At 43.8% G+C, this 17,965-nt stretch overlaps 2 protein-coding genes and 1 long non-coding RNA gene across 3 annotated transcripts in view; 1 reads left to right on the forward strand and 2 right to left on the reverse strand.

The window, feature by feature from the left end:
- Positions 1-3,307: 3,307 nt before the first annotated feature.
- LOC111965764 (zinc finger and BTB domain-containing protein 49) lies at positions 3,308-8,797 on the forward strand. Its single transcript, XM_023990046.2, has 2 exons — positions 3,308-3,584; positions 7,102-8,797. Exon 2 carries the CDS (start codon positions 7,107-7,109, stop codon positions 8,277-8,279), a length of 1,173 nt encoding a protein of 390 aa, XP_023845814.1. The 5' UTR covers positions 3,308-3,584; positions 7,102-7,106; the 3' UTR covers positions 8,280-8,797.
- Positions 8,798-9,162: 365 nt separating this feature from the next.
- LOC139027970 (uncharacterized) lies at positions 9,163-12,333 on the reverse strand. The gene is made up of 2 exons (XR_011480095.1): positions 11,835-12,333; positions 9,163-11,677 (listed from the first exon to the last, which is right to left on the reverse strand). It is a non-coding gene; the product is annotated as an uncharacterized lncRNA (long non-coding RNA).
- Positions 12,334-12,509: 176 nt separating this feature from the next.
- Positions 12,510-17,965, reverse strand: part of LOC139027923 (calcium-binding protein 5-like) — a 12,764-nt gene continuing 7,308 nt past the window's right edge. Inside the window, exons 6-8 of the mRNA XM_070444145.1 lie at positions 15,321-15,466; positions 12,779-12,932; positions 12,510-12,548 (exon numbers count right to left, since the gene is read on the reverse strand). Of these exons, the coding sequence (XP_070300246.1) occupies positions 12,510-12,548; positions 12,779-12,932; positions 15,321-15,466 (339 nt within the window). The remainder of the gene's footprint in view (positions 12,549-12,778; positions 12,933-15,320; positions 15,467-17,965) is intronic.

Consider the following 17,965-nt stretch of genomic DNA (forward strand, 5'->3'; position numbering starts at 1 on the left):
AACACCTTACCAATGCTACACCTGGCTATCAGCGGAGCCTTGTCTGGCAGTGAAACAGTTTATTCAGCCTAATTTACTGCATTTAAAAAAAAAGCATAGCTGATATGGCTGAATTGCTTAAACAATTGTGGTTTCTACTGACAAATGAGATGTACAAACTACGGCATAAGGGGACGATGAGAGGATAAGAGGCAATCCGTAATTTCAAATAAGACATTAATGAGTGAGCTAGGACGAACGTAGTCAATTTAGCTATTTGTTCTGCACTTTTTAAATGTCCAGCGACATAATTCAGAACATGGGCTGTTCTTATAGTACTCTCCCTGTACAACAAGTCAGAACCGTAGGATAAATAAAGGGGGCATATAAGCATAGAATGAAAGCTSTTACAATATTCAATGATGACATTTCTTTAAAACAGGCTATAGGCTACATGTACACCACCAAGTCAGAACAGTAGGCTAAGTTATGAGGGGAAAAGGGACCAAATTATTAGGGTGAGGCACATTGAWTACTAACAGTTTACTACACAACATACACTTGGTATTACTTTKTTAGCTGCAGTCTATATATCTCCCTGGCATATTACAGAATTTATGCAGCAGCATACAAGAGATTTCTGGACTCACCTTGTTGTGCTGTGCTCACTTGAACAAGGTGGCGCGGTGGTCCTTCGTGGGCAAATTTTGTCATCAAACTCTGTCATTCTTTGGATTTATGGTGCTTTCAAAGCAACTGGGGGAGGGGGGGGGGGGAACAAGGTTGAATCATACGTCAGTGATCTTCAGGACGGGGCTCTAGAAGAGGCCCAAGTTCCCGACTTGCAATTTCGAGTTGGATGACCGATTTAAAACGATTTTTCCCAGTCGGAGTTTGTTTTTTCCAGAGTTCCCAATCTCTGAAGTCTGAGATTTCCCAGATTCCCGTTCTTTGAATGTAACAGACGTCATGCTGTATTGACAGCATGGCCAATGTTGAATGTTTATCCTTTTAAGCTTGAAAAAGAGGACCCTTAAACCCAGACTTGGACCACACACCCACTCCACTGAATAGCAGGCTAGTGATTGCTTTGCAATGCTTGCAGTTAGCCACTGATTCCTTCCAAACCACTCATTGTTGAATTTGCAGTTTCTAACTTGTTGTGTAATGTTTATGTCAATGGCCAATGACACAGATGTTTATCTATAATTTCTCTTCCTTATTTCTCTTCATATGACAAGGATTGAAAAGGATTTGCCAGTAGATTGTCGACTTGATTCATGATGATGACTGCGAGCTTCTAGCTAAGATTTTGAAAGTATGATGTTGACATGATCAGTCCAATCAAAGCTACAGTAAATATAATGTGATTTGACATAATTTTATCTGTGGCCAACGACCTTGAGCCTTCTGAATGAGACTTCTAATGTAACTCTATGGCAGCACCCAAGGGGCTTGAAATTTTTAGCTCTACCCTTAGATTTGGCAGTACGTAGTGTCCCCATGAGTGACAAACACTGAGCCAATCCAGGCGCAACTAGAGAACATTACAACCCTACACTCCGTATTTTCCGCTGGCTACCCCACCACCGCAGAAAGCACTGAGCTACTGTAGACTGAAACACCTTCATTTTGGAGCTGCCTTACTCAAGAAAGCAAAAAAAAGACCATGTTTGTGTGTCTTTATTAACTCAATTTTTTTTTTTTTACATTGTTTGCAAACTGATATTTATTTATTTTTATTTCACCTTAATTTAACAGGTAGGCTAGTTGAGAACAAGTTCTCATTTGCAACTGCGACCTGGCCAAGATAAAGCATAGCATTCGACACGTAAGCAACACAGAGTTACACATGGAATAAATAAACATACAATCAATAATACAGTAGAAAAGTCTATGTACAGCATGTGCAAATGAGGTAGGATAAGAGAGGGAAGGCAATAAATAGGCCATGGTGCGAAGTAATTACAATATAGCATTAAACACTAGAATGGTAGAATGTGCAGAAGATGAATGTGCAAGTAGAGATACTGGGGTGCAAAGGAGCAAGATAAATAAACAAATAGTATGGGATGAGGGAGATTGGATGGGCTATTTACAGATGAGCCATGTACAGGTGCAGTGATCTTTGAGCTGCTCTGACAGCTGGTGCTTAAAGATAGTGAGGGAGGTAAGAGTCTTCAGCTTTAGGGATATTTTGCAGTTCTTTCCAGTCATTGGCAGTAGAGAACTGGAAGGAGAGGCGGCCAAAGGAAGAATTGGCTTTGGGGGTGACCAGTGAGATATACCTCCTGGAGTGCGTGCTACGGTGGGTGCTGCTATGGTGACCAGTGAGATGAGATAAGGCGGGGCTTTACCTAGCATAGACTTGTAGATGACCTGGAGCCAGTGGGTTTGGGAGAGTATGAAGCGAGGGCCAGCCAACGAGAGCGTACAGGTCGCAGTGGTGGGTAGTATATGGGCTTTGGTGACAAAACGGATGGCACTGTGATAGACTGCATTCAATTTGTTGAGTAGAGTGTTGGAGGCTAATTTGCAAATGAGATCGCCGAAGTCGAGGATCGTAGGATGGTCGTTTTACGAGGGTATGTTTGGCAGCATGAGTGAAGGATGCTTTGTTGCGAAATAGGAAGCCGATTCTAGATTAAATGTATTAATGCCAAAATAACATGCTAAACAGGTGGTGCTAAAATAGGTGGGGCTCTTCGTATATTTATTAAAATAGTGATATATAGACATAGGGTTAGTTGGTGGTGCGATTTTTTTCCTTTCCCCCTTCCTTTTAATTACCGTACAGTAGGCGGCATGTACAAACAAAGTGAGCGAACGCCATGATACAAAGATGAAGAAGGCCCAGTAAAGATTCTGGATATACTGACAAGATATATGTCTCTCCGCCCTAACAATAGGAGACGTGTGTGCCACAAAGGGCACAGCGGGTTGTCTAGGTCCCACCCATCCTTCTTAGGATTGGTGGATACATCTCATTTTTGTAAAATTTTTGAATATTCGATGAGGTTGTTCCACTCAAACGCTTGTATCAATAGAGAGAGAGATGCCACGCTACTAGCCCAATACATGAATATGCATAACAATCTCGAGACAACTCCGAATGTTTTTTTTCTCAGTTGCCCGGGATGTCACGTGTCCTATTTATATCATACACTCGTAGCAACTTAAGCTTCATTCCAATCAAATAAACCTCAAGTAGAAAATAAGCCATTATTTTGTTGTTGATGCCAATTCGACATCCACACAAAAACTCCTTGCTTGGTGGGCGAAACAACGCCACCTGCTGAGGGAGACTCTTTTTTTGCGGAGTTGGGCCTCTTCCCTTCCTCTCTGGTTCGTGTCCACCCACCAAACAGTATCGTTTCCGGAATGTTCATGCCTTCGGAAGGTTCAGAAATCCTGTAATTTGATAGCTAACCATTCACTGGAAACAATAACAATCAAATTCGACAGGTGGTTTCGTCATGCGTATTGGTCAATTTGTTTACGCTTGATGCTTCTCGTGTGGATCTTTTTGCAATCTAGCTAGCCAGCAACTAACAAGTCAACAGACTATCTTCCAGCTGATCAAAACAAGGTCAATTGACGATGCGGTGATCGAGAATAAACTATTTACTAACAGTTTCTAAACATTTAGCTAAGCGACATTATGACAAATATACAACGGTTACGGCTTTCTGCGTTATTATAAATTAAGTACATGCGCGATAATAGTAGTTTACAACTTTACTACTTTTCCGCGCAGTTCCACGCAATTTGGATGTTGTTAGAAGACCCGCCCTCCGCCGCAGCCTCAGCAAAGACGTGAGAAGTGTGTTTTTCCATAATTAACAACAAGTCCACTTGAACCAGAACCATGTTAGTCTTACCCAAATATTATATATACACTAGAATACTGATTGGGGCGCGGTGTTCAAAATATTTATATAAAAAACTGATTTGGGCGCTATGTTGAAGCCTTTGCTGCCCCGTGGTGGTGGGGTTGTTGGTATGGGTGTGGTATGGGTAGGGTATGGGTGGGGTTGTGGTATGGGTGTAGGGTATGGGTGGGGTTGTGGTATGGTAGGGTATGGGTGGGGTTGTGGTATGGGTAGGTATGGGTGGGGTTGTGGTATGGGAGGGTATGGGTGGTTGTGTATGGTAGTTATGGTGGGGTTGTGGTATGGGTAGGGTATGGTGGGGTTGTGGTATGGGTAGGCATAAGCTACGGACAACAAACACAATTGCAAGGTGTCTGTGACCAACAGATGGATATCTGTATTCCTAGTCATATTATAAATCCATAGATTAGAGCCTAATCAATTGACTGGAGTCCTCATATGAACTGTAACTCTGTAAAATATTTTTTTGTTCAGTATACATGTAATTTTGTCCTTGAAACATTTAATTGAAATACTGTACTGAGTTCCATTCATTCCGATGGAGGACTGCTCCTTCTGAGAAGTACAATATGGCCGACCGGTGTCTTCAAAGCCTCTCATTGGACAACACATTTAATCAGCAGTCCAGGGTTTTTATCAGTGTTGTAGTACTACACATTGAGTGTCTTGGTCTTGTCTAGTTGTCAGATACATTTTTACRRGGTCTTCTCTCTGTGTCAGCTACATTTTTACCCGGTCTCGGACAGTGAGGACTTGTAATTTCAGACCKGCGGAGTAAAAAGCCCATCATTAACAGCTTCCATTCAGTCAGCGCATAAAAACGCTATGCCAMGCCAAATATATACACTCCTTTTTTGAAACAATATCTTGCTGCCTATTGAAACCTGGGATTRCTACTTTACTTGTAACATTACTGTACTTTACTTGCATTGAAAAATATTCTCAAAGTTTGTCTGAATTTCCTTGACTCTCTGGTAGGGAAGAGTGGGGTAAATTGTTTACTATGTTGCATGCTTACTATTAGTAAGGGGAGACAGGGAGAAATTCTAATTGTCTTTATATCTATAGTAGACATGTTTGCGCAGTGGCGAACCTATTGGACCCCTAGGCCTTCAGTGTGTGACAGGCTGGTGATGCTGAAAGGACAGCAACCGTAATACCAGTGAGAGTGCACTTTTGTAAATCACAAAGMGCCAATGATGTAGTGGAGGCTATACGCAGGTATACGCCCTATACCAACTTTGTCCCTTATGAAAAAATATTGCAGTCAGAGTGCAGTATAACTGCAGTTATTCTGCAATTACTGCGTCCAAAATACCACAGTTGACTGCAGTTTCAAAACTGCAATCTTTTTGTAAGGGGTTTTCAGTGGGCATTGCCTAAACTCACTTCTTAATCCCTTTGGTTGCATATCAAAGTAGTGTAGTGGAGGTATACAGRGTATTAATTATGTAGTACAATAGAGAAATCATGCACAAAGTTGCCTACACATATCCTAGTTTCAGCCGAATATAATCTGCAGGCAGCAAGAGSGCACAGCTTCCAACTGGTTGTTGCATGGAGCAGCTCACAGAAGAATTACATTGGTAGCCGGTAGGGTAGGAAAGACAATTCAATTCATGATATCTAGCAGTAAATGCTAACTAAGGCAACAATGGGTATGCAAACCAGGTATTGAAAACATTTGGTCCTTAGTCTTGGTTAGTAGGCTATTTACGATGTGCAATTCAGTCATCATACGCTGTTTGCAGGAATATTTATGAAGGCTTTCCCAAAAAACCTTTCCAATTAAATGTTGACTTGCCTACCTGACAAAATGATGTAATGCTGATTTGTATCAATGGGGAAAGAATTTGTTTTTCTCAATTGAATTAAAGGGCAACTACACCCTCCAACAATATATTTTTTTGATTTTTCCCAGACCTAAAAGATAGTCTCCTGATGTGGTTTAAGCATTGTTGTGGACTTAGAACATCCCATTTGTGTCCTTTTATTAKTGTATTTAAAGTGTGATTTTAGATTTTTAACAAGTGGTGCAATTCCGTCACACAGGACCCACTTCTTCAGGCACCACTGCATAGGGCCGATGGAAAYACACCYGTCCATTCACTCTGACATATTAAGCCGGWYGGTCCCAATCATAAGAATACAAAAACAAAACCATTAGGCTAAGCATTTCCCAATCGAAATGTAAAACTATTACTTACCATTGCAAAAAAAACGTTTCACGTTCAGCACACAAAGTAACCCGTGATCTAAAGTTTAAATGCAACAATGTTTCACACACAAGTTATTTTCAAAGAGATGGCTAACAACAGCAAGCGCGCTGCAATAAKAAACACAGTTCCACTCACCAGATGATCATTTCAAACTTAACTTCATGTTGAAAGTTATTATTTTAAAGGGGGAAGCTAACAAATTAGCAACAACATTCTCTTTGATAACACCTGCTGCAGCCGCTGCAAACTATCCTACAACAAAAGCTAGCTAGCTAGACCGTGGTAAAACTACTGCTCGCTATTGCACAGTGGCCTGTTGGCCTTCCAAAAGGCAGAAGTTTCCATACGTTTTGTAAAATCATCCCACCCATTACAATACAATGTAATTGGTTGATTCAACTGTCACTSCAAAATGTTGAATGGCAGATGCCGTTGACAAAATTACAGTCATGMTCTTGAATTGAACTCACGTTTTTCTGGTCTTGACTCTCTCGGACCTCTCGTCCCCCTCCAAGTCTCGGTCTTGACTCGGTCTTGATTCGCTCCGGTCTTGGTTTTAGGTGGTCTTGAACCCAACACTGGTTTATATCACAGGAGTTTGGTGGCACTRTAATTGGGGAGAACGGGCTTGTGATAATGACTGGAGCGGAATCAGTGGAATGGTATCAAATACATAAAACACATGGTTTCCAGGTGTTTGATGCCATTCCAMTTGCTCTGTTCRYGCTATTAATATGGGCTGTTCTCCCCTCAGCAGCCTCCACTGGTTTATATGCATACTTGGTGCTACCACAGGTTTTCTACAAAGGTAGAGTTCGTTTTGGGTTGCACATTTTGGACCATTCCATTGGCCTTTAAGTGAAATTTACACCCAACCTGGTAATTTGGCCATGCAAAACAAACGGAACTCCACCATTGAATAAATTGAAAAAATTGACAGCTGATTGTGGTTATGAAATGTAAACAAGATGCTTATGTCATGTGTTCTAATACCATTTGTTTTGTCCTAGTGGTGATGGCCTGGGAGATGGACAGCTCACACGGACCAGGGTCACCCCAAAGAGTTCTGCCCAAAACGGAACATTCCAAGGTCGAACTGGTCTCCAGAGGTCAGGAATCCCTCCCTACCTCATGTGTCAAACAGGAGCGGACAGAATTATTTGTTACGAACCCTGAGCTTCAGAGGCCAACGCACATCAAAGAGGAGGAGTATGAGACCACAGTCACATCCCTTTTATTACTTACKAAACAGGAGAGTGAAGACAAGGAGATTCCTGACTCTAAACCAATGAAACTTGAGCTTCACGATCCAGCCAGCCAAACATGTACAYCCCGAGAGGAAGAGAAAGCTGAGCTMAWGAAGTCTGGAGGAGTGTTCCATCCAAAGAATTCCGGTCTCCCTAAGCTTCAGGCCCCCTCTCAGCCCTCGGCAGCTGCAGGCTCCAGTCCTGTGAGTAGGGAGGAAGATGAGATGGAACCAGAGGTACAGGAGGACCAGCACCCTGGAGACTGGCTAGCCCCCGTGGAGGACGACGAGGCCCTGGGTGAGTCCCAGCGTCGACGGGGCTTTGAGTCCGCCAGCCGCTCCCTTTCTTCCATRCTGGGCTCCGACTCGGAGTCAGACGACAAGGAGGGTGAAGAGGACCCCACCTGGGCCCCTGCCGACCCCCAGACCCTCCAGGACYACCKAGATGCTGACATCCCCGCTCTTCGAGAGGCGTCCCCACTGTGGCACAGGAAAAGAACATCATCGTCACGAGGTCGAGGCAAAAGAGGTAGAGAGGGAGGTAGAGGTGGTGTCTCCTCGTTTCCAGAACCCCAAAAGAAGCCCAAAAACTTTTCCTGCCAGGAGTGCGGGAAGGCCTTCATATCCCGCCGTGACCGGGAGAGGCACATTCGCACTCATAGCGGGGAGAAGCCGTTCCCCTGCCCCAGATGTGACAAACGCTTCAACGACAYTGGGAACATGCGTAAACACATGCTGATCCACTCGGGGGAAAGGCCCCACCTCTGTCCAGACTGTGGCAGGGGGTTCTCAGAGAGGGGGAATCTCAGCAGGCACAGGGCCCACATCCACGGCAGTATGCCCAAGTCCGAATGTGAAGACTGTGGGAAGACCTACATAGAGAAAGGAGGTCTGGACCGCCACATCAGATCTGGAMCCTGCTCTGCAACAAGAAAAACATGACATTTATAAATGAAAAAGGTTCCTACAATAACAGTCCAGTTTCAGCAAGTACTACCTCCAGCGATCAAACTATCAAATATGGATTGCGACTTAACGGCCGGTGACTAGAGAGCTCGCTGGGAGAGTTCGGTGATTCCTTACTGAAGGTATTTTTCGCAGCATTAGGGGGTGGGATGTTTCATGAATCGAGAGACAATAATGACATAATGAAAAACAGTGCGTATGAACTGAGAAGCTATGTAGAAAAATCTATATAATAGATGAAGAGATGATCTAGTCTATATTTGTATTCTACTTCCTATCAATACCTAAAAAATATKTATATTTTTAGCCATTTTATTTTTCGCAATACTCAGTAAAATGACAAATGGAAATGGATAACTGAATTTCATTTAAAGTTTGTCCTCCCTTAGATAGSTTTCTCCGTGAGTGCCTTTATGAGTGGAGACAGAGAGAAGTGCTTTGTGAATGTGATGATCTGTACTTCACTMTWAAAGTAAACAATCATGGATCAAGAACTGTGTATTTGTGTGTTTCTTAAGTCTAAGGCCTGAATTCAGTGTGCGTTATAGCGCAGTGCACTATAAGCGACTTTAAAGTGCAGTTTACGCTTGAACTGAGATGCACAGCGTTTTTCATAAGTGCCTTTTGAAAGGCACGTTGTCGGCTTCTGTCTAGTGGGCTACGCTATAACACCCCTTGCATTGAATCCTGGCCTAAATTTTGTTTCCAATGGCCACAAGGTAAAGGTAACTTGCCTATACACTCCTGGAACAAGGTKCACACTGAAAGAGAATAAAGGTTTTATGAGTTATGGATCTACACAACCACAAGTGAGAAGCGAGGTACCAGAGAAAAGTGGAATGAATTACTAACCAGTGCATAAGCTTCAGCCAAACATGAGATACTTTATTTGAAACAGTCACGTAAAGGGTCCTACATTGTCTAAAAGTAGATCAGTAGGGAGCTGGGTCGTATATTAATTAGTGCATAGTACCGTAGCAAAACATTTTGCAACGGAAAACAAAAAGAGTCCAATATTGGTCTCTCCCCGTGTTGTCCTGTTTGTCCTTTCTTCAACCCCGAGTTGTCAAACGTATCCAACCGATCATACCCATCAAAACACGAAAACACGCAGAGGATCCACCCTAAAAAGCAGTCAGTCCTCACTCAGGGAGCCTGTACAATAACCGATGTAGGATCTTAATTTGAGACAGTTTGCTACAGCAGGAAAATAATTCTGAAGCAACAGGAAATGTGGATTATAATTAATGGACAGTTRTTGTAGGGGCTGACATTTTTCGTTAAMGCAAATCAAGTCTGACATTTTAAAGTGGAAATTACAAACGTTTGCCTTTTTATTTCCTTAAATACACTACAAGTTTGCCACCAAAAGTGATCAAATTAAGATCCTACATCTTTACAACTGGTTTTGGAGCTATAGTCAGGAGTCTCACTACAGCTACATAATCTCTCCCTCTCTTCCCATCTGCCCCTCGCTCTTCCCACCTGCCACTCTTCCTCTACCCCTTTCCCTGATCCTGCTTCTAGTRCTGCCTCAAGTATACTAGAGGCTCTGCTGTTGGCTGTGGTCTTTCCTGGAGCCGCAGGCTCATTCTCTGATTGGGCTGTGCTCAGGTCAGGACGGAACTTTGGTAAAGGACTTGTGGTTGGATTTGGTGGCAGAATTAGGAGTAGTTTCAGTCACTGGCTGCCCTGCTGTCTAGGACTGAGATGACCCTTGACATTTAGTGCTGACCCTAGCAGTAAGGTCATGTTGTGGAGGAGGTTCTGGGGTTTTGACTGACGGCTTGTTCTTGTTCTCAGATTTGCGAAGCCTCCTGGGTCTGGGTGGGGTAGCTTTCTGTCTAGGTTTGGTGGCTTGTGTTGAAACGTGGTGGTAGGTGTGTTTGGTGTAAGTGGCATCTGTAGTTTGAGGGGTCCTGCTGGTGTGGCTGTGGTCTGGCTCGTCATGGGGGCGGAGAATACGGCAGTGGCAGGTGACTGGATAGGAAGTGTGTCAAGTTGTTGGGTGAGCACAATCATGATACCCACCGTTTAATTGGAACCCGATACAAAACCTGACCAGGTGCTGCCTGCTGTGTTGGGGGTTCCCTTGTTTGGGTAGAGCAGCTCAAGTGGACAGGTCTCTCTTCCCCCTTGGGGAATCTTGGGGCACCTGCGGCCCTGAATCAGTACCTCAGCCTGCTTCGTCTGTAGGGGGTCAGGGTGAGAGGTGCGGTTGTGTGCCTCCAGGAGGGCCAGGTTAGGGAAGTCTGTATGGCTTCTCACTCTGGTGTAACTTCCAGAGATCTGCAGACRAGTGGGCCGAGAGAACTTACGCTGGCACAGCTCACACATTTACATGGCGATCTCRAGTGTGAGTGAGATTGTGGGATGCCAGGAGATTGAAACTCAAAGAGCAGAGTTCACATGGGTACAGGCACTCGTCGTTGTGCYTTCGGCAGTGCAGCATGACCTCATAGTCCACCTTGAAGCTCTTCCCGCTGTAGGGGCAGGGGTGTGCACGCGCTCCAGCCGGTGACGGCGCTCGTTGGGCGTGTGGAAGGTCATGATACAGAGGCTGCACCGGTGGGTGCTTGGRGCAGTGGAAGCCCTTGGAGCAGTGSGGGCAGAGAAYCGTCCGGTCCACCTGGTGTGTCATCTGGTGACCGCCCAGTACCTCCACATGGAGAAGCCGTTTGTGGAAGATAGAGGGGGGAAGAGGCTCGAAGGCTCAATTCCCAGTGTGTGTGCTCTCATGAACGGCCAGCTGCACCTGAATGGAAAAAGCCTTACCACAGTCAGTACACATGAACAGTTTAGGCTTAGGTCGGTGCTTGCTGAGAGATTTAGGGCGTGTAAAGCACTGGTCACACACATTGCAGGCGTAGGCTTTGGCCCCACTATGAGTCAGCAGGTGGGAGGGCCAGACCCTTCCTCCCCTGGCCTTACTCTGTGTCTTCTAAGATGGCGGCGCAGGACTCACTCCTTACTGAAGTTCTTGCAGTACTGTGAACAGTTAGTTTGTCCCTTCTGCCTGGGTCTCCAGGCCCTCCTCCCCCAGCTCCTCCTGATCATCACCCAGCTCCTCCTGATCATCACCCAGCTCCTCCTGATCATCACCCAGCTCCTCCTGATCATCACCCAGCCCCAGGTCCTCCTTTCTGGGATTAAGCTAGCTCCAGGGTGCCCCGGTTGGAGGATCGCTGGCTGGCCTCCACACCTTTACACGCCTCCCTGAAGATGATTGTCAAGCTTGACGTTTACCATAGTGAGCTCATACTCCAAGTCACGCGCTGCTTTCACGAAACAAGATACAGCTGTCACCTCTTCATCAAACTCCAGAGTGCTCTCCTCATCGCTCTGCTTCTTCTCTTGGACCGCCTGCATTAGCCCTACAGTGGAGAGATGTAATTACAGTAGCTAACGTTAGCGAAGTAAATTCAGTAACATGTTATGTTGTATCATTCAGCAAGCACAAGTTATYTTCTGTAAAAGCAAACAGAAAAAGTCGGAGAAATTAAATGACAAATGTACCATGCACAGCATCACCTGGAACATGGTTTGTATTTGGTACCGCAGCTGCAGTGTTATGGTTATGGTTATTGGGCTGGTCTGTGAATGAGCTGAGAAGGCTCTCAGGTTCATTCTCCCRGCAGGTCTCTCGGTTTGCCCATCTCAGACTCCTTCTCGGATCTCTCTCTGACAAATTGGGCCACACTGTTATTCAACCATAACAGGATTTCGCCGTGATATGTCTATGCAATCTTTCATATGGCTTTCAAAATCTTGCATGTTATCGAGGCCTGATTGTTTTATGATGGTAGCTTTGACAGTTGTGCTTCCAGTGTCTTTGATGGCATCATTGCCGTTTAAATTAGGTAATGTATGCTTTAGCAATAAGGTTTTCATCCATCAGTCGTTTAGACCCCTATAAATGAGTGAAACCACAGTTTCTGCGCTGCCTTTCTTTGATAAAACACTTTTGTCGTCGGCGCCYCCATTACCAGTAACGTGTTGAATGAAAATGCTTCTTCTTCTTTGGATTAAAACGGAGGTTGGCATCCAACATGTTGCATTACCGRCCCCWACTGGACTATAATATAAATCCATTTTACTTAGTGATACAAAAAGGGGAAAGTGGAAAAATAAATAAACTAACCCCCACAAAAAAAGATTTATGCAAATATAAAACAACTAACCTTAAAAACCCACCACCACATTCCACTACTTTGACCCTATCTGCTCCTGCACCATGCCAATGGCCTGGGAGTACGGAACACCACCAGTCAACACACACCTTTTAACTTTTCTGAAATCAAATTTTGTATACCCAATACTTCTCTGCAGCTGCCACCACAACATCTATTTCCGGTGATTTACGTGCCATTTCTGCAGTACAGTTGATAACCTATGAATGCTYAGAAGCCAACCATACTGATGCATATATCGCTTGTTGTCCTTTCCCTCTGTGCTGGCACAMATCTACTACTCACAGGGATCCTCTCAGGATCCCTCACCCWTGACCCATTCTCCTCTACTTTCTTCACTGCCMCAGCATTGGTCACCTTCTGCACTACTCTGACTCTAGCCATCTCAACCTGCCTCTCTCTCACCGGACACATCTGATCCCCAGCAACGTGGGCACCCCTACAGTTGACACACACAGGACTGACAATGACTCCTCTGTTTCACCACACTCGGCGGGCATCACAAACACCAGGAATCTTCAACTTCAATTGCTCCATCTCCATACTTAATGCTACCCCAGAAATCACTAATTTCAATGGTGCCCTGTTCCTAAGAGCAAACAAAGCAAGAAACAGATCTTGACCCAAGTTGTGTGACACAGAGCGCCCGCTCCCTCTGGTCAGAAGAATACAAACAAATATCACAAGTCCACTACAGGTTACCTTCACTGATTCAACTGCACCCAACTCCTTTCTCAACCACCCTGAAACCACAAATGGATCTGCCAAAAGACAAGGATACACTTTCTTAAAAAATGTAAATCCTACTGGACAAGATTCTTCTTTATCATGTCCATTGATGCCAGGCTCGGGTTCCGAGCTCTTCACCACACCTTCTACCTCACTTAACTCGCCCTCATTCACTTCCATTTCACCTCCAGAACTCGGMCTGGTGCACTGCTCACTCTGTTTTCACTTGACACCACTCTTCTTCTTCACCCCATCTCCATTTTTACCACCATCTTCCTCAAATAAAAATCCAACCCCTGCTTTCCTCATACTTTCCTCTTCTTCCTCTTTTTCCCCCCTCCATTCCTCCTCAAAAATCCAGCTCTCTGTGTCCCTGTCCCAACATTCCTCTTCTCCCGACTTTGCTTGCGGCCCAGTGGCAGTCCAACTTAACTCTCATCTCATAATCATCCTGCTCACCTTGGAAATGTGTATTCTCCGGGCGCCAACATTTTGAGAGCATGAGCAGTGGCCACACACAGAAAAACGACCCCCAAWCTCAACTCTGTTCCCTTCGTGGCTGAAAACCTTCAGCTCTCTCTTGGTTCTATGCAATTTCGCTTCGGTTCGTGTCCATGCACCATATGAACTACGACCCTTTCTGTGATTKATTTCTGTTACACCCAGCAGCTCAAGGTGATCAGCCCGGACTCAAACTTGCCACAGTGCTGCTCATAAACCTAGTGTCTTTGCATATACATAGCAGAGGAGGCTGGTGGGAGGAGCTATAGGAGGATGGCTTATTGTGTCAAACCACGTTTGACTTGGTTCCATTTTTTCCATTGTCATAGAAGTTCATAAAATTGCTCAGTTGAGTTGGTTGAAACTAATATTTTCCACCACGTGTTCTTTGCCTTGAAACTAATCTTTTCCATYCCACCAKGTGTTCTTTGCCTTGAACAGAAGAGGTGCATACTGTGTGTGGAGAATGTGAATTTATCATAGACATTAATTATAATTTTCATTAACTTAATTCCTGTCCCTATTTAGTCTTACGTTGCATGAGTGTGTCTAATGTGTCTAATTTTATTATCAAATGATCATCAATGAATGAATTAGTCAAACGTTTTCTTAGAAATGATTACATTTAAGATAGCACATAAAAACGGCYATAGAAACAACACAGACAGACAACTTTTTATTTGAAAAATAACGTCACATTTGACAAACGAGGTTGAACKTTTGAACACACATACAATCAGAGTAAAAACATTCACTTAAAAAAAGACACTTTAAAAAGATAAGATATACTCATGACAGCCAAGCATTCGGATTTTGATATGTCACAACCAATCCATGTTCAATTTAACTGTCACAGCTTGAGTTAGAAGATTTGTAGAACTACTATTAAGTGTTCACTCAATTTAAGTGCTTCTTAACAAAAAATAACAAACCGAGGTCCAGTCAGTAGAACAAGAATGTTCACTACAAATGTAGTGGTCCCTTTTCCAGTTGTTTACTACAAATGTAGTGGTCCCTTTTCCAGTTGTTCACTACAAATGTAGTGGTCCCTTTTCCAGTTGTTCACTACAAATGTAGTGGTCCCTTTTCCAGTTGTTCACTACAGATTGGTTAGTGGTCCCTTTTCGTAGTATGTTACACACATGAGTGCCCTATTTACCAAGACGCCATATTGGTTTATCTTCAAGCGTGACATCATTCGAAACAAATCTGCGTGAAAAGCAGAGAGAGATCATGAACAGTAAAGAGAGGTTTAAATGAAAGGAGCAAACATGGAGTATTAATTCACATACACAGACCAACAAAACCCAAGTCCTGCTATCTTCTAACGAATTAATAATCAGTAACTGAAGTTGAGCAATGGAAGCACACAATCACACACAACACATCACACACACAACAATTCCACTCACCACAACCCAAAGAACACAATTTAAAGTATCACACACACACACCTATCACACAAACTACTTACACCACAAGCTACACACAACACGATAGGTTCCACACACCACACTATACCACAACAAGCCCACGAAATCACGTTTACACACGACACCACACACACAACACACACACACACACACACACTTCTCACCTCAAAAGTGCAACCAGTCGCGTCCGGTAGAGATCCACGTCTCGGAGGATCTCGTCATCTCTCTGTTGGTCAGCTGTCTCCATCAGCTTCTTCATGGCCTCCCTCAGTTCCATTATACTGATCTGACCATCACTGTTAGCATCAAACTGTGTGTGAGAGAGAGAAGAGAGAGAGAGAGAGAGAGCAGAGAGAGAGAGAGAAGAAGGGTAGCAAGAGTAGAGGGGGGGCTATAGCGACAGTTATCACATTGAAGAAGAGCAGCACATCTCTGTAAGCTTTGAAAGCCACACAATCTGCGAGAGAGAAAGAGAGAGAGAACAAGAGAGATGAAGAGAACAGAAGGAGAGAGACAGAGAGAGAGAGGAGAGGAAGAGAGAGACAGAGAGAGAAGAGCAAGAGAGAGAGAGAGGAAAGAGGAGAGAGACGGAGAGAGAGAGAGACAGAGAGACAGAGGAGACAGAGAGAGAGTAGAGAGAGGAGACTAGAGAGAGAGAGGAGACAGTAGAGAGAGAGGAGAGAAGAGAGACGAGAGAGAGAGGAGCAGGAGAGAGAGACAAGAGAGAGAGAGAGACACGAGACGAGAGAGACAGAGACAGAGAGAGAGAAGAGACGGCAGAGGACAGAGAGAGGAGAGAGAGAAGAGACAGCAGAGAGAGAGACAGAGAGACTAGAGAGAGAACAGAGACAGAGACAGAAGGAGACAAAGAGGAGAGAGAGAGACAGACAGAGACAGAGAGAGAGACAGAGAGAGCAGAAGACAGAGACAGAGAGAACGAGAGAGAGAGACAGAGAGAGAGACAGACAGAGAGAGAGAGAGACAGAGAGAGGAGAGACAGAGAGAGACAGAGAGAGAGAGAGACAGAGAGAGAGAGAGAGAACAAGAGACAGATATAGAAAGACGAGAGAGAGAGACAGAGAGAGAGAGAGACAGAGAGCAGAGAGACAGAGAGAGAGAGAGAGACAGAGAGAGAGAGAGCCAAAACGCACAGAAGAATACCAGAAAGCAACCTGGAAACCAAATATCCAAACACTCTTAGAGTACTTTCTGAATACCACATTCACTCACAGTAAAGAAGGCTACTCAATCTAGCAGTAACAAACATCAACTATATATTCAGGCAAACGGCAAAAGAAGCCCAATTGAAATTGATAAAAACAAAACAAAAAGATCACAGATGACAACTGGTTTATGCAGATTGTAAAATTATAAGGAAAAAACTTAGAAAACTCATAACCAAAAGCACAGAGACCCAAATAATGGTGAATTACGCCTTCATTACTTGAGACTTTAAAACTCTATAAACGTGACACTCAGAACCAAAAAAGCAAGTACAACAGAAAGCAGCTGACGCTAATTGAGAGAGTCCATAAACACAAACAACTTCTGGCAAAATTGGAAAAAATTAAAAAATCTAAACAAGAGGAATTAGCGATACAAAATGGTGACATTTGGACAACCCATTTTAAAACACTCTACAACACGTTCAAATTGACACAAACGCCGAACAACGCCAAATTCATGAGAAGTTGAATGGATTAGAAAGCAGCTATAAAGGACAATCAAAATCCACTGGACTCCCCAATTACTGACCAGGAGCTCTATAAGAAACTTCAGGCTCTCAAATTTAAAAAGCATGCGGACCTGATGGCATCCTAAATGAGATGCTCAATACTCACTAGTGCAAAATTTCAATTGGCTATAATAAACTGTTTAATTTGATCCTGAGTGTAGGTTATTTCCCTGACATCTGGAATCAAGGACTCATAACCCCATCTTTAAAAACGGAGACAATTTGCCCTAACAATTACGAGGCATTTTGTCTGTGACAGTAACCTGGGGAAGGTTTTCTTAGTATTATAAAATGTAAGAGTTCTAAACTTCCTTAATAAGCACAATGTCTTGAGTAAAAGCCAAATTGGATTTATACCAAAACATCGCACGACCGATCATATTTACACCCTACCACCCTGATAGATAAACATGATCCACCAAAATAATACCAAAATATACGCTTGCTTTATCGACTTCCTCAAAAGCATTTGATTCTAGTTTGGCACACAGGGACTGTTTTACAAAGTTATTGAAAGTGGTGTAGGGGGTAAAACATATGACATAATTAAATCAATGTATACTGGCAATACGTGCAGCATTAAAAATTGGCAAGAAAAGAACAGAATTCTTTAACCGAGGGGCGGGGCGCCTTCGTCAGGGTTGTAATCTGAGCCCAGCACTCTTTAATATTTACATCAAAGAATTGGCCATATTCTAGAAAAATCCTCAGCCCCTGGTTGGTTTAGTCTCCATAATTCAGAGGTTAAATGCCTACTCTTCGCCGATGACCTATGCCTGTGTCACCCACAGCACATGGCCTACAGCAGAGCCTGGACCTGTAGAGTGCGTACTGCCAGACTGGGCCTGGCAGTAAAACCCCAAATAAGACTAAAATAATGATTTTCCAGAGAAGTCCAGATCTCAGGGAATTAGACCAAAGTTCTCAATTGGTACAAAATATATAGAGCACTGCAACACTACAATTACTTAGGTTAAAAATAAGCTCAACTCGGACCACCTTAATGAAGCAGTGAATTGACTGAAGAGAGAAAGCACGCAGGGCATTCTAAGCGTATTCAAAAAGGCAAATTCA

The sequence above is a fragment of the Salvelinus sp. IW2-2015 genome, linkage group LG6.2 (assembly GCF_002910315.2).
Source record: "Salvelinus sp. IW2-2015 linkage group LG6.2, ASM291031v2, whole genome shotgun sequence".
NCBI classification, from domain to species: domain Eukaryota; kingdom Metazoa; phylum Chordata; class Actinopteri; order Salmoniformes; family Salmonidae; genus Salvelinus; species Salvelinus sp. IW2-2015.